The 16,133-nt window shown below is 49.6% G+C and overlaps 1 protein-coding gene across 1 annotated transcript; it reads right to left on the bottom strand.

The window, feature by feature from the left end:
- Window positions 1–245: 245 nt before the first annotated feature.
- Window positions 246–15,141, bottom strand: TSKS (testis specific serine kinase substrate). Its single transcript, XM_004381635.1, has 11 exons — window positions 14,972–15,141; window positions 14,195–14,423; window positions 6,119–6,214; window positions 5,850–5,933; window positions 5,458–5,541; window positions 4,568–4,854; window positions 3,159–3,353; window positions 2,569–2,742; window positions 1,801–1,936; window positions 556–680; window positions 246–418 (listed from the first exon to the last, which is right to left on the bottom strand). The coding sequence occupies exons 1-11, from the start codon at window positions 15,139–15,141 to the stop codon at window positions 265–267; spliced, it is 1,734 nt and encodes a 577-aa protein (XP_004381692.1). The 3' UTR covers window positions 246–264.
- Window positions 15,142–16,133: the final 992 nt, after the last annotated feature.

Raw genomic sequence — 16,133 nt, 5'->3', positions numbered from 1 at the left:
TAAGGAGGAATAAATTTAGGCTATAATCTTTACAGGAGCAGATTGCCTGGGCTTTCTCCCACAGAGCCTCTGGGTAGGTTTGAACTGCCAATCTTTCGGTTAACAACCAAGCTCTTAATCAGGGCTCCTTGGCACCCTGTTAGCTGAGGATTAATGATAGTGTGCTCATAGACTGGCGCATAGTGTGTGTTCAGTTCACGTCACTTGCTAGCTCTTGTTTGGTGGCAAAAAGGAAACAGAATTCATGCCAGCATGAGGGGCCATTTATTGTTCAGGGGCTGAGCCCCCATGTTTTGGGGGAACTCCCCCACTACTTCCTCCTATTGTCCCTGTGGACCCCTCAAGTGGCAGGTTGCTGAGTTGATCATGGAGGGAGCACATCTTCAAGTGTAGATAATCCAGAGCGGCTACCTTCTCCCTTTAATGACAGAGAGTTGGGAGTTGGTGCTGGTGAGGCTTTGTGCTGGGGTGTTGGAGTGGATGGAAGGAGAGGGTGACCCAGGCCCTTTCCCAAAGACCTCACCCTCCTCCCACGCCCTCAGCCTCCTTCCTCACTCCGGCTTCATCTTGTCCGTCAGCAGCAGGTTCTTGGCCCGTAGTGCTTCGTCTTGGGCCAACCGAAGGGTGGAGCTCAGGGCCTCTGCCCTGACGTGTTTGGCCAAGGCCTGGCGCTCCAGCTCCTGGGGAGAGGAGTGTAGGCGCGGCTGGACTTGCCGGACTGGGCTGGGGGTGGAGGGGGAGCTGGATCGCGGAGGGCAGGGGGCAGGGTCCCATGGGGCCTGCGTTTCTCCCCCGACTGTCTGTCCCATCATGCCTCAAGCCTGAGACTCACCTCGGGAACCCACAATGTACTGGACTTCTATGTCTCATCATGTTTGAAGCCTGAGACTGATCACTGCATCCCACAATGCACTGACTTTCTATGTCCATCATACACTAAATCTGTGTTTGCCATATTGTCCCCTAATGCACAATGTACTCAGGCCCATGAATCATCATACATTTCATACATGTCTGTGCCCCACTATCCTATCACATGATGACTTTCCATGATTCACCAGACTGCACATCTCCTTATGTATTAGACCAGCATCTCTGTCATAATGTCTTTCATGCTCTGGTTCTGTGTGTCTCACAATGCACTTGGTCCCGTGTCCTATCATGCAGTTGTCCTGCAGCTCTGTCATATAAAGTCCCATATTGCATCATTTGTCTATATCTCACCCACTACAACTTATATTCCATCATACATAAGGCCAATATCCCATAATGCATTAGTCTCTATGTTCCACCGTGCATAATGCCTCAAGACCCATCAGAAATTGAGTTTGAGCCTGTGGTGCAATGTCCCATAAATGTCCCGTAACTGGGGTTCCATTTCCCATAGTACATTAGGTTACTATGACCTATAGTCACTGAGTCCCATGTCTGACCCCCAATATCTCATATAATGCATTGCCTCTCTTAAGTTCTACAGGGAATCATGCCCATGTTCCACGATGTTTTAAACTACTGTCCATCTCCTGTGACCCACAATGCACCAGATTCAATTTTCCCATCATGCTTTGGACTTGAGTCCATCACGCAAGATTCTATAATAATTGGTCCATGACTGTGTAACTACCCAACTGCTTGTCCCACAATGCATTAGAGCCAAGTCTTCCCCCATTGATTGCTACCCACAGTTCAGCCCTTCCCCTCCTGCCACCCACCAGCAGTACCCTTGTGCCCTGGGCTCCCCTTCCCCTGCTGCCCTGCAGAAAAGCAAAATGGGATACAGTGGCCCATGGTCCCTGGTACCAGAATCTTCTTGTGTAGCCTCTGGCAACTGGGGCAGGCGGGAGCCAGGCCCCTCTGCTTCACCTCGTCCACTAGTGGGGTCAGTGCTCGCTCCAACAGCTGCTGTAGGGACTCTGTGGACAACTGCTGCCCCTGGCTGGGGAAGGGGTGGTCACCAGATGAAAGAGGCCCAGAACCAACTCATTTCCCAGGATGCCCCATACTTAACCTGCCCAGCCTCCACCCAGGCCTGATTTACACCATGTACTCCACATGCAATCTTCCCACAATGCACCAGGGCAATCCCACAATGCATCAGGTTCCCTTTGGGTCCCATAGCATGGGGAATTCCCACATTGCCTTGGGTATCCCCACTGCCAAAGGGTATATGACAGCCCTTGGTTTCCAAAGGCAATCAAAAATTTACATTTCCTAGTTAAACCTGATCCCAAGTTGTACTGGGAATTCCCCCCTTCCTACAATGGACCAAGCATTAAAACCCTTGGCTCCCACAATACACCAAAGTCTCACTTTCCCCACGATGCACTGAGAAACCCTGACTTCCACCGTGTACTACACCCAACCTTCCCATAATGCACTGGAAATATATGATGCTCAAAATGCATTGAGTCTTTCTAGAGTTCCACAAGATACTTTACCTTGTGGAGAGGGAGGAATGTGCTTCCATAATGCAGCAGAACTATGCATCAGGATTCTCTGTAACCCACAGTGAACTCGCTCTCCATCCATGACCCAGAATGCACCCAAAGCCAGGTCCAGCCTCCTTACCTGGCACAGCGTGCACAGGAGCCTTGGGGGGACCGATCCAGGTTCATGGAGGGGTCAGACCCTCTTCGAGAGCTCTGAAATTGCCGCCCCAACTCCTCCAGAATCGGTTTCACTGGGCCCAGCCCCTCCAGTTCGCTCCTCAGGGAAGCCACAGACACTGCAGACCGCTCCACCCTGATGCATGAGAGTAATGAGTCCTACCAAGGCCCCACCCACTACTAGCCCAACACCTAAGTCTCCAACTGGTCTGCACTGTTCCTCTCAGCAATGTTCTCTGGTCCCTCCTTCTGTATTTTAAGGTCTAGAATGCCGCTCTCTGTTCTCTAATTGGCATTCCCTGTTCCTGCTTGGCCCCGCCCTTTGCCCTTTTAAGGTATCGAACACACCCCTTCCCCAACTTGCCCCGCCCCTTTATCCTGATTATGTATGGACGCCCCTTCCTGCTCTCTCATCAGCCCTTTCCTTCTTCGGTACTACTCGGCCCAAGCTGAATGGCTCTCCCTTTCCCCTCCAGGACCCAGCACTCCAGTTGAGTCTGCCTTGCTCCTTCCAGGTCCTCCCACATCCCCACCCCTCGACTCCTTCCTTACAAGGTGCACAGCTCGTCTGCCTTGCCCCGCAGCTCCTGCAGACCCCGCGCTGTCTGTGCCTGCTCACGCTGCGCCCGCTCCCACTGGCCTAAGAAACCGTCCAGTCTCCCGCCCAGGCCGCCAAGCAGCCGCAGGGCCTCCTGCACGGCCCCCTCCTCCTGATGCCACCGGGCAGTCAGCGAGGACACATCCCTCCTGGATGGGGAGAGAGAGGGAACCGGTCAAGGTTAGGTTTGGACACGCTCCCACTGGCCCCGCCCCGCCCCTCCCCGCTTAGACCTCGCCCCTCCCCGCTTAGACCTCGCCCATAGCTCCAGACCTACCTAGTCCCAAAAATTTCTTAAAATCCGCCCAGGTCCTCCAGAGCCTGGCCTCTATCCTCTTTTGTCAGCTAACCTGATCCTTCCCTGATTCCTCCCCAAGCCGCATCCCAGTTCCTCCAGGTACCGTCTCCCCAAGGTACCGCTCACCTCAACCCTGTTTCACTCAACTCGACGCATCCAGGACCTGCCCTCTCCCAAGCCCCGCCCACCTCAGTTTCACCAGGCCCTGCTGCCGCAGTGGTTAGGAGCTCGGCTGCTAATCAAAAGGTCGGCAGTTCTTATCCACCAGCCGCTGCTTGGAAACCCTATGGGGCAGTTCTACTCTGTCTTTAAAGGGTCGCTGTAAGTTGGAATTGACTCCACGGCAACGGGTTTGGTTTTTTTGGTTTTAGACTCATATATCCGTTTTTCAAAGTCCTGCCCTTCCAGGGTTCCCTCGAGGGAACTCTCCCTCCACAGTATTTCGAGGCTCCACCCTCTGGGTCCCGCCCCCACTAAGCCCCTCAAGGCGCCACCTCCTGATCTCCTAGAGGTTCCATCCAGTCCCGCCCACTTGGTTCCACCCCTGAGCCTCGTCCCCTCAGCTCATCGAGGCTCCACCCCTGGGTCCCGCCCCTCTCCTTCTATAGGCTCTGCCCCTTAGGTCCTGCCCACCTCAGTTCCTCTAGGCTTTGTCCCCTGGGTCCTGTCCCCCCTGTTCTTCGAGGCTCCACTCCTTGGGTCCCCACCCCCAACGCCTTGAAGCTCCACTCCTAGGTCCCGCCCCCTGAGCTGCTAGAAACTCCAACTCCTGCACCACCCAACCCCACCTCAGCTTCTCGAAGCTCCACCCCTGAGTCCTGCCTACTCAGCTCCGTTCCTTGGTCTGGCGCAATAGACTCCACCCCTGGGTCCTGTGGCTGCCCCTCGTCTTCTCTAAGTTACATTCCTTGGGCCCCACGCACTCAGTTCCTCGAGGCTCCACCTCTTGGGCCCCGCCCACCCCGACTCCTCGAAGCTCCACCCCTGGGTTCGTTTATTCCGCGCCACAGATATTAGAGGCTCCACCCTTTGAGCCTCGCCCCGTTTCCTTGAGGCTTCGCGCACCTTAATTCCTCGAGGCCCGCGGAGACTCTCTGCAACTCCTGTTCGCTCGCGAGGGTGCCTTCCCCTGCTCTGGGCCCCATTCCCCAGCCGCCGGGGGCCATGCTACGGGGCCGCGTGGGTTCGTTGGGACTCCCTGGCGGGCCCGAGCACCCCTGGGACGCGGCGGCGGGGCTCAGACCGTGCCGGGAGAGGCCAGCCTCCAACTTCTGCTCCAACTCCTGTAGCTCGGCCTCCTGCCTCCGCGGCGTCTCATCCTGCAGTTGCTGCTGGAGATACCGCAGCTTCTCCTGGGCAGGGAGAGAGGGCGGGATCATGGCGTCCAGCCGCCTGCCTCCCGCAGCCACCTCCGCTCCCAAATCTGTCCAATGAATCCTCGAGATTGGAAAGTTAATTGGTTTTGGACAGGATTTTGGGAAGTCCCCCTTTAAGTCTAAATGGACTTCTTGCTGCCGTTAGGGAGGGGACGTCCCATATGAAGTCTAGCTGGAGTCCAACTGGCTTTAACCCTAGAATGCCTGCCTCCATGTCTCCATCCAGCCCTCCGTGCCAACTCCAATCCTCCAAGGTGACAAATTCCAGTCCCTCCTGCTTAGGAAGAATAACTGAGGCTGTCGTCGGACAATGAGTGGACACGTGGGCAGGCCATTTGAAGTCCAACCCCATTCCCGCTCTCAGGAACCTGAATGGAAGGGTTTCCCATCTGTGTGTTTGTTGGTGGGTTCAAGCTCCACTTGAAACCTAACTTGAATCCTTCATAATGGATTCTGAACATGACTGTAAACACACAGGAGTGGTGTGATGGTGGTGGCAGGGCGGAAAGTCCCACCTGAAGTCTACCTCAAGTCTCTCATATCTCCGACTCCCTCCCCCAAGTCCTGCGACCTCCTTACCTCCAGCAGGGCAGAGTTCTGCTTCAGGACATTGGTTTTGATTTCAGCGTCTTCCACTGACCGGGTCACCTTCCGGCAGTTCTCCTGAGTCAGAACACCAGGGCGGGGGCCCTGCCTTCCCATTCCAGTTTGCCTCCCTTCCCCTAGTATAGCTATTTCCATATAGGCTCCACCCCCCAAACACAAGACATACCCAGTTCTTCCCCAAGTTTTGTCTTCTCCTTACTGGCCTGGTTCCCTTGGCTAAAGAGATGGTTTCTCCTTAGCCACCACTCTCCACTGCTAGACTTCCACTTGTTCCCACCCAATCTATGCTTCTCTACTCCCCACCCCCACGCTCTTCCTACTACCACTCCGTTCCCCCACCCCACTCCTGCCCCCCAGCGGCCCACCTTGAGTTGACTACAGTAGCCCTCCAGTTCTTCCGCCTCTTGCCGCCTTCTCTCTAGATTCTCACTCAGCACCGAACACTCACTCTGGAACGTGGAGGGGAGGAGGAGTTAGCCAGGGCCACAGGGGGGCGCTCCATGGGGAGCAAGAGCTGGGCCTAGGAAGGTCTCATTCCCTTCTGAGCCTCAATCTCCCCCAACTGGGGTATGGGTGCATTGGGTTGGAGGTGGGTTCTAAGAGAAAGGTGTTGGGGTGGGGAGGGTCCTCACACCTGCAACGATTGCACATGCTGGTTAACCCGGGTGGTCTTTTCCTTCAAGCTGGTGATAGAGTCTTTGGCGCGGACCAATCCATTATTGACCCCGCTCTAGGGAAGAAAGGGAGAAGGGTGGGTCAATAGGTGTGAGGTGGCAAGCCCCAACCCTGAGAAAATTCCAGAACTGGGAGGCTGGGTTTACACCTTGATCTTGCCCTGAAATGGCTGCATGACTTTTGGCAAGGGTTGTGCCTCTTTGGTTCTTGGTGTTCCTGCTCCGTAAAACCAGGGGGTGGACTCAATTTCTGTGTGGTGGGCCCTGAGATAAGTGAGAATTTAGGAGGGAGGAAATGAGCCCTGGTGGCACAATGGTTAAGCACTCAGCTGCTGACTGAAAGGTTGGTGGTTCAAACTCACCCAGCGGCTCCAAAGGAGAAAGACTTGGCTATCTGCTTGTGTAAAGATTATAGCCTAGAAAACCCTATGGGACAGTTCTACTCTGTAACGCATGGAGTCTCTTTGAGTTGAAATCCACTGATGGCACCTAACAACAGGAGGAGGAGCACTCAGACAATTAGGGGATGAAGGATGGTCACAACTAAAAACTGAGATGAATACCCTTGGGATCCACAGACATATATAATGTCAACTCTTAAAACACATGTTCTTTCTCTCCAGACACTGAAGAATTATAAAGAGAACCCACCTTCCAAATATGAGCACTCACTATGAGCCAGGCCAACTACTTACACATGACTTCTCTTTTATTCTTCACACACCACACCACTTGAGGTGAGAACTGTTATTTGCCCATTTTGCAGGTGAGGCAAATGAGGCTTAGCGAGGGGAAGACTCGTGTACTCCCAGATATGCAGCACATTAGGTAGCCTTGCCAGAATTTTTTTGAATTTTTATTTTTGGTGGTAGGAGACAGAATGCCATTTTATTAAAACACAGGAGAGGATATAGCTTTCTGATAACTAATTACAGTATCTCCTCTACTCATCCAAACATCCCTTTCTTAGATCTTGGACCCCAAAGTAAAGATAGTAAATATTGGTAAACATGTTCTGAAAAACAGAAACAAGTATAAATTGTGGCAATCCTGATGAGCCATTCTTACCTTACCCAAAATCTTTGCTCTTAACCATGGCGCCATGTGGCCTCTGATCATCACTACCTTATATCACTATGAAATGCATTGTGGCTCCTGCCAACCTGGGCTCAGGAGGAATGCACGTGACAGAGATGGCTACTTGTCCCCCAGGATCCTCTTCCACAGTTATAGACGGCACGTGACTGCTCAACCAAAGACTACATTTCCCAGGCTCCCTTGCAGCTAGGTGTACCATGTGACCAAGTTTTGGCCAATGGAACATGAGCGGAAATGATGTAGGCAATATCAGAGTCATGCCTTTAAAGGAAGGGAGCGGGAACTTCCCCCTTTCTGCTTCTGCAATGGCTGGAACTAGGAGTTGATGACTAAAGCCAGAACAGCCATCATAGGCCATGAGATGGAGAATGCAACAAGTTAGGAGGCTGAATTCTCAACACCATGGGGTGACCATATTCAATTTCAACCACCTATGAAGGAAGACTTTTATGAAAGAGAGATAACATTTTCTATCTTATTTAAGCCGTGTTATTTTGTGTCAGCAGCCAAATTTGTGACTTAATATAATTTGCATTCCCATTTGACAGTTGAAGAAAAGGAGGTCCAAAGAGCCCCCTTGGACTGGCTATGGCCATGTGACTCAATTCCAGCCAACGGGTGCTAGTGGGCGAGATGTGAGCATTGGGTTGTATGGTAAAGGGAGAGGCATGATTCCCTTACTTTTCCCCCTTCTTGATGGCTGGAGGTTGGTGGTGAGAGCATCAGCCTAGAAATAGCTGAACAACCAGAACAAAGGGACCAGTACCTGTTGCATTTGGAAAGCAGAGCTGCTGTACTGAGACTTTTATGCAAAAAGGAAACTATCCTGATTAAACCACTTTGTTTTGGGTTCCTTGCATAGTTCCTGAACTAATACACAAGAAAAAGAGAAAAATGTTTCTGCCCATTGTAAGATAAGGACAATAACACATTTCTTGCATGATTGCTTTGAAGAACAAATATGATAAGAAATATTGTATTAGGATGATGTCAGAGAAAATGAAGGAGGAAAGGACCTTTGAAATTTCTCCCTTCCATAAAAGCAATGAAAAAACTGGCAAAAAAAAAAAAAATGGTCAGAATCGATTTTTTCATGACTCTGAAAACTCTGGAAATTAACCAAAGGCTTGCAGTAACCCAGGGAGCATTTATTCCAGAAAAAACAAACAGCTGAATCGCAGTAAGAACAATGAGATTTGTGGCATTTTAACTTACCCTAGTACCATCTCTTGCTTCCCAGCCCAGAAGTAGCCTTACAAAATAACAGCCTGCATTCCTGGTACTACAGGAAGCAGAATGAAGTTGGAGCTCTTTCAAAGGCTTATTCCAAAAGAACAGTTATTCTTTGACCTGCCTAGTGGTTCCCTGGAAGACCCCACTCAAAAGGCTTGTCTTTATTTCATCTGACTCAGAACTCATGGGGATGAGGGAGAATTGTCAAAAACATTTACTGTCATAGGTTTTAACATTGCTACTGCCTGAGGCGATGGATAACAGTCGGTGCAAAGAAAGACCAAAAAGCTTAAATAGAAAAGCTGAATAAGATGTTCACTGGGGCTTTGAAAAGTTCCAACATGTTCATGGGAATCTAAAAGGTCACATGCATGCATAAGGCTGAGCATTGCACAGGAAAGACCTGGGACAGCCCTAAGCTCTGAACTCTGGCTGACCGTGAGGTTCTGGACAAGCAGGAAGTGAAGGCTAAGACAGAGTTATAAGTTGCCTGACTGAGTGTTGAAGGCGTGCCCCAACATAAACACAAAACCCCTCCGCAAAGTCTGGGAGATTTTTTGGGTCCACAAATTTAAGGAAATATCTGCCCCAAAATTAGCTGACCACTAAGCTAATGGAACAGAGATTTCAGTGACAACACATGAGAAAGAATACAGATTTTTACAAAGTTAGCTCAGAAAAGTCACCAAACAAACACTACAAAAACAAACAACAATAATAACAAACCCTGAGAGAGAAGGAGAGAATCTGATTTCCAGAGTTGCCACAGTATAATATTTAAAATGTCCATTTTTCAACACAAAATTGAGGTATGCAAAGAAAAAGAAATATAGGCCATACACTGGGAAAAAAGCCATCCATAGAAACTTCCCCTGAGGAAGACCAGACTTGGACTTACTAGATGAATACTTTAAATCTTCTCTTTTAAATATATTCAAAGATCTAAAGAAAACAAAGCCAAAGAACTAAAGAAAAGTATGAGAGTAGTCTCACCAAACAGGGAATATAAATTGAGGGAAATTATGAAAAGTAATCAAATAGAACTTCTGGAGTTAAAAAGTACAATAAGTGAAATGACAAATTCACTAGAGATGCTCAATAGCAGATCTAAACAGGCTGAAGGAGAGTGAACTTGAAATAGGTAAATTGAGATTATCCAGTCTGAGAAACAAAAAGAAAAAAATGAAGAAAAATGAACAGTGCCTGAAAGACCTGTGGGACAACATCAAGCATACCAACATACACATAATGGAACTCCCAGAGGAGAAGAGAGAAAGAAAGCAGAAAGAATACTTGAAGGAATAATGGCTGAAAACCTTCCAAATTTGGTGAAAAACAAACAATGCATCCAAGAAGTACAACAAACTCCAAGTAGGATAAACTCAAAGAGATCCACACCTAGATTCACTGGAATCGAACTGTTGAAAGATAAAGAGAAATCACGAAAGCAGCAAGAGAGAAGTGACTTGTCTCATACAAGGGATCCTTGATAAGATTAATGGTAATCTCCAGAGCAATCATTAAGAAAATAACTCAAATAGATATAGTGAAAGAAATAACAAGTGAATTAAATCGGTAGAGTAGAAAATATTTAACACAAAAGCCAGTAATGGAGGAATTGAACAACAACAAAATACATACATAATAACAAATAGCAAAATGGTAGAAGTAAGTCCTACCTTATCGGTAATTATATTAAATGTAGATGGATTAAAGTCTCCAATTAATAAGCAGAGATTGGCAGAATGAATTTTGAAAACATGATCCAAACATATTTGACTACAAGAGACTCACTTTAGATTGTTGTTGTAGGCAGTGGTTTCTTAGATGTGAACTAAAAGCATAATGCATCCAAGGAAAAAAAAATAGATAAATTGGACTTCAACAAAATTTAAAAACTTTTTTGCACAAAGGACACTATCAAGAATGAAAATACACTAAAGAATGGGAGAAAATATTTGCAAATCACGTATCTGACAAGAATCTAGTATCCAGTAGATGTAAAGAACTCCTACAACTCAACGATAAAAAAGACAATCCAAAAGGCAAAGGAGCTCTCTTGACCACAGATATCTTAGAACCATGAGAACCAAGTATAAAAGGAAGCAAATGTGCAAGCTGAAGCACAAAAGAAGAAAGATGAGGCAGAGATCCAAGTAAACCCCTAGTGTGTGCACCCAGGAGGCCACAGCAGCAGGAACATGGAATGCTGGAGGCTGGGGACGCTGGTACAGTTGTTGACTGCACACTACTGTCTAGAACTTCTCTCCAATGGATCTAGAACTTCCATGCCATCCTTCCTCCGGGTCTCTGTCCCCTCCTCTTTCTGAGTCTCTGTCTTTCCCTCTCTCTCTGTATCTCTGTCCCCTTCTCTGGGTTTCTGCCCTCTCTCTGCCTGACTGCAGGTCTCCCTGGACGTAGTGTTGGTGCCGAGGCTGGCGGCTGCCCCTGATGTCCACCTCCTCCTTGCTCTTGCCCATGCCCCAAGGGCTTGGCTCTCATTTTTTTCCATGTCACAGAGAAGGAACCTGAAGCCGCATGGCAGCTGTTCCTCCCCCACAGCCCTAGAAGCAAGCTCGCGGCTGAATCAGGCCTTGCTTCTGGCTGCCCAGGGCTCTTTCTCGGCTTCAAGATCCTCTGGGGACGTGATTAGAAATAGCTCTGGTTACAGGCTGATTCTAGCATTTGGTGCAGGAGAAACACGCGCGAGGGAGCAGGGGAGGGGCTTGTTCTGGGGGAGAAAGAGATACCCCAGGCGGTCCCTCCCACCCCCTCATCTCTCTGCCTGGGTCCCTTCTCTCGACCTGGCTCAGGCCCTGTCTTCCGACCCTGGGCCGTCTCCCAGCCTCCTCCCTGGCCTCTTGCCTTCAGTCTCTCTCCTTCAGATGTCCCCACAGGGCCCTAGCCTTTTTAAGGGAAAGAAAAAACTTTTGCTTTAGCATCAAATCCCCTTACCTTCTTGTCCTGGCCCTTCACGTCTCTATATCTCTGTTGTTAGTTTTTGTTCTTCGTCTTTACCAGACAAACAAACCAACTTGTTGCCGTCTAGTCAATTCAGACTCATAGCGACCCTGTAGGACAGAGTAGAACTGCCCCATAGGATTTCCAAGGAGCGGCTGGTGGATCATCTTTAAGCTGGGTAATTATGCCACTTCCCTCATAGAAGTTGTAAGAAAAGGAGACCCTCACCATGAGGGACTTAGCACTGTGCCCGGCACATGGTAGGTACTCAGTAAATGCGAAGGGAGATGTTAGGGGTTGACTTGTGTACCCCGCAAAAGGTATATTGAACTCCAAACCCCTAGTACCTGTGAATGTGACCTTGTTTGGAAATAAACCCATTGCTGTCGAGTGGATTCTGACTCATACAGACCCTATAGGACAGAGTAGAACTGCCCCATAGGGTTTTCCAAGGCTATGATCTCTACGGGTTTGCTTTGGTTTGAATCTTTACAGAAGCAGACTTCCACATCTGTCTCCAGCGGAGTGGCTAGTAAGTTTGAACTGCCAACCTTTCGGTTAGGAGCCAAACACTTAAGCACTGCGCCAGCACTCTGGACTTTTAATCCAGCGATTCGAGTTCATATCTCGGTGGGACCTGCTGATCTTTAAGGAGCCCTGGTGGCGAAGTTGTTAAGTGCTCAGCTACTAACTGAAACGTCAGCAGTTTGAACTCACCAGCCACTCCCTGAGAGAAAGATGTGGCGGAAAGATGTGGCGGAAAGATGTGACAGTCTACTTCCGTAAACATTTACATCCCTGGAAACCATATGGGGCAGTTCTGTCCTGCCCTGTAGGGTCACTATGAGTTGGAATTGTCTTCCCCAGCCGGGGTTGGTTTTTTGTGTTTTTTGTTTTTGGAGCTAGGATCCTTGCAGATGTTATCAGTAGGGTGGTCCCCAATCTGAGTGGTGTCCTTAGAAAAGAGGAGAAGAGATACAGAGAGACAGAGGGAAGATGACCATGTAGAGATGCATCTATAAGCCAAGGAACATCTGGGGCTTCCGGAAGCTGAGAGAGATAAAGAAATATCTTCTAGAGCCTTCAGAGAGAGTATGGTCCTGCCGATGTCCTAATTTGGGCCTCTAGCCTCCAGAACTGTGACACACTAAATTTCTGTTCTTATAAGCCACCCATTTGTGGTATTTTGTTATGGCAGTCCTAGGAAACTAATACAGGAGCCAAAATCCCAAGTTACTCTTCTCCTTCTCCTGCTCATGAACCCACACTGGCTCCCCCTCGCCCTCAGGAGAATGCCCCCGTTTTCAGCCTGTGTGACCTGTGTCCATCCCCCCAGCCTCATCTCCTTCCTTTCATTTCAGCCCCTGTCCATTTGCACGTGCTTTTCCAGATAGCTGGAACACCCTTCTCTGTCTTCTGCCTGGAGAACATCTTATCTTCAAAATCTAGTGTGTGTGTTGCCTTTTCGAGAAAGTTCTTGACCATAGCCACCTCGGTCAAGACCTCTCTCTTCAAAGCTCCCGTAGGGACCTCTGCTGCCTCCATTAGTTCAGAGTGTCTCCCACCCCCTGCCTGACTCCTAAGTCTGTGTGGCCTTAGGTGGCACAGCGGTTAAGAGCCTGACTACTAACTAAAAGGTGAGCAGTTCAAATCCAGCAGCTGCTCCTTGGAAACCCTATGGGGCAGTTCTACTCTGTCCTATAGGGTCACTATGAGTCAGAATCAACTCAGTAGCAACAAGTTTTTTTTTTTTTTCTCTCTCTCTCTCTCCCATTATCTTCATCTGTAAAATGGGGATCAATAATAACAACAATAATAGCCAACACTTAGTCAGTGCTTAACAGAGGCTGGCTGCTGTGCTACGTGTTTGACATGAATTACCCACACTTCATTCTCATGACAACCTCACTCATGAGGTGGGTACTGCTATATACAGAATTCTCTTTTGTTCACTGCTCTATTTCTGCTCCTAGGCCCGTGCCTGGCATTTCGTAGGAGTTTAGGAAATATTTGTTGGAAGAACAAATGTATGAATCTCCATTTTACAGACAAGGAAACTGATAGGCTCCTGGAAACTTAGAAAGTGCTCAGTAAATGCTAGTGAACCTTGTTATCATCATGATGATCATAGTTATTGTTAGTGATTCTCAAAGTCCACATCTGACTCTGAGTTCAATTCAGGGTCTGGCCCAGAAGACACCTTGGTGGCGGGGGAAGGGGAGAAAAGAGAAGCTCGGGGACCAAGCTGAAGAGCTCCACACTCTACTCAGGAATTCCGTGAATTCCCCTAGTTCTTGCTGACCTCCCAGTTTTACCCAGAGAACTCCTACTCATCCTTCAAGGCCCAATTTTATCACTGCCTCCTCCAAGAAGCCTTCCCTGACACCCCCAGCCTGGATGGAGGGCCCCTTCCATGGGATCCCCAGTGTCACCTTCATTATGGCATATATCATGTCTGTTGCCCCCTCCACCAGACTGGGAGCTCCCCAAGGGGTCCCGTCTGTGACCTCAGCCTTGCCCGGGACATGTGGAAATAACTGAATGAACTAAAAACAAACTCCCGGGGCAGGCATTATTTACCCAGGACGTCTGGTTGTCAACGGAGGGAGGGGAAGGTCATTCCTTTGGGCCTCGTAGGGTGACCAGAACCTTCTCATTCCAAATCAAGAAGACCCTTCCCATCCTCAATATTTGCCTACCACCAGAGTGACGACCCTCGTCTCTCCCAGCTGGGGGCCCCTCACCAGTATTTCCGTAATGTCTGGGTCATCTGCAGCCCAGGGTAGGGTAGGGGAGGTGGGGGGGCCAGGTAGTGTGGGAGGGCCACTGCTGTCTTCCGTGGTGGAGTCTGTGCCTGACGAGTCCGTGGTCTCCATGGCAGCCAGGTTGAGAAGTGACACATTGGTGCAGGCCGAGGACCGCTTGAGGTTCAGGCACCAGTGCATGGGCTCATGGGACATCCGAGGCTCCACCCTGGGAAGGAGAAACAGGTAGAAGGTCAGGATTCAGCCCTAGGACATGGCCCCTCCTGGCGCCCTGTCTCCACATCACCTGCTTCCTCTGCCTCCAGCCTCACTACCTATTTTCATTTTCTTCCCCGCCACCTATTCCTTCTCCATCCCTGCTGCCTACTTTCTTTTTTCTGCATCCTCGTTGCCTACTTTCTTATTTCCTCCCTTCCCCGCTGCCTACTTTCTTCTTCTTTCTCCTTTATGACTACCTACTTACTTTTTTCTCTATCCCCACTGCCTGATGTCTTCTTCCTTGCCCTTCCTCACCACCTACTTTCTTCTCCCTTCTCCAGTCCCCCTCTCCTTCTCCTGACTTTTCCCTCCCTCTGTCCCCACTCCCTTCCTCCTGCTCTTCATCCTTTTCTCCTTCCCCTTTTCCTCCACCACTGCCTTCTTGCCTGCCCCTCCTCTGCCCGCTCCCCTTCCTCCAGCACCCACAGTGGGACTCCTGCTCTGTTGGAGGCAGCACTGAGCCCTAGGACCGTCCCCGACAGCGTGCGACAAACCCACCCGTGGAACGACACGGCCTTCTTTTTCTTCGTGATCCCCTTGGTTGGGCTGATCACCCCACCAGGGGCCTCTGGGATCAGCTGGGAGCGGCTTTCGACCCCCGCGGGGGGGTCCCCGGCCTCGTGGATCTCTTTGGACTGCCAGATTGTCTTCACCACCACGCTTGCCATGGCGTGTGGGGAGGCCCTGCTCCTGGGGGCTCCTTCCTCTGAGACTGACCACCTACTCTGACCACAGACCCTCAGAGTCCCCTACCCCACTTCAGCCTGCCTCACAAAGGACCCAACCACTGGACCCCACTAAGCGGGGGACAGGGATAGGGAGTGACCCTGGCTCATCACATCCTTCAGGAAACCTCAGTGAGCTCTGCTGGGTCAAGGACTTCAGTTCTACCCGGAATGTATCCCTCCCCTTCAGAAGTGCAATGGATTTACTCATTCTATCCCAGAACTTAGAATGGGTTGGCCCACTGGTTGGAGGAGTCCAGCTACCTTCTTCCTGAGAATAACCGTGGAGTCACCTCCCCGCAACCCCATTATGGATTGAATTGTGTCCCCCAAAGATATATGTTGTAAATCCTACTATACCAGTGGTTATAATCCCATTTGGGAATGGGTTTTCTTTGTTATGTTAATGGGACAGTATTAGTGTAGAGTGTGTCTTGAGTCAGTCTCTTTTGAGATATAAAAGGAGCAGATTAAGCAAGGAAGAAAAGAAGCGCAGTTGGGGAAGACAGATGCCATGCCACATGAAGATCATCAAGGAGCCAAGGAACGCCAGGCCTACAGATGCTGAAAGGAGACAAAGACTCTTCCCTAGAGCCGATAGAGAAAGAATGCCTTCCCCTAGAGCCAGTGCCCTGAATTTGGACTTCTAGCCTCCTAAACTGTGAGAAGATAAATTTGTTTGTTAAAACCACCCATTTGTAGTATTTTGGTTATAGCAGCAGTAGATAACTAAAATATCCCCACACTCATGCTTGATTTCTTCATGTAACATCTTCCTTATCTTCCCAGCTGTCTACTTTCTTCTTCCTTCTCCAGCCCCGCTGCCTACTTTCTTCCTTCTCCATCCCCTCTGCTTATTTTCTTCCTTCTCCATCCCCATTGCCTACTGTTTTTGATGGATTTGCCACTTTCCTGGGAGCTGGGACAAGGTGGTC

Source organism: Trichechus manatus, unplaced genomic scaffold (assembly GCF_000243295.1).
Source record: "Trichechus manatus latirostris isolate Lorelei unplaced genomic scaffold, TriManLat1.0 scaffold00087, whole genome shotgun sequence".
Classification (NCBI taxonomy): Eukaryota; Metazoa; Chordata; class Mammalia; order Sirenia; family Trichechidae; genus Trichechus; species Trichechus manatus.
Note: the sequence above shows the minus strand (reverse complement) of the source record. Positions and strands in the feature narration are given on the sequence as shown.

What these genes read in the sequence shown, in the direction of transcription:
- TSKS (XM_004381635.1), bottom strand. Translation starts at nt 15,141, where the DNA reads ATGGCAAGCGTGGTGGTGAAGACAATCTGGCAGTCCAAAGAGATCCAC. An exon ending in AAGGCCGTGTCGTTCCACGG is followed by an intron (nt 14,424 to 14,971) that starts GTGGGTTTGTCG and finishes TCTCCTTCCCAG; the next exon opens with GGTGGAGCCTCGGATGTCCC. An exon ending in GCTACTGTAGTCAACTCAAG is followed by an intron (nt 5,542 to 5,849) that starts GTGGGCCGCTGG and finishes GTTCTGACTCAG; the next exon opens with GAGAACTGCCGGAAGGTGAC.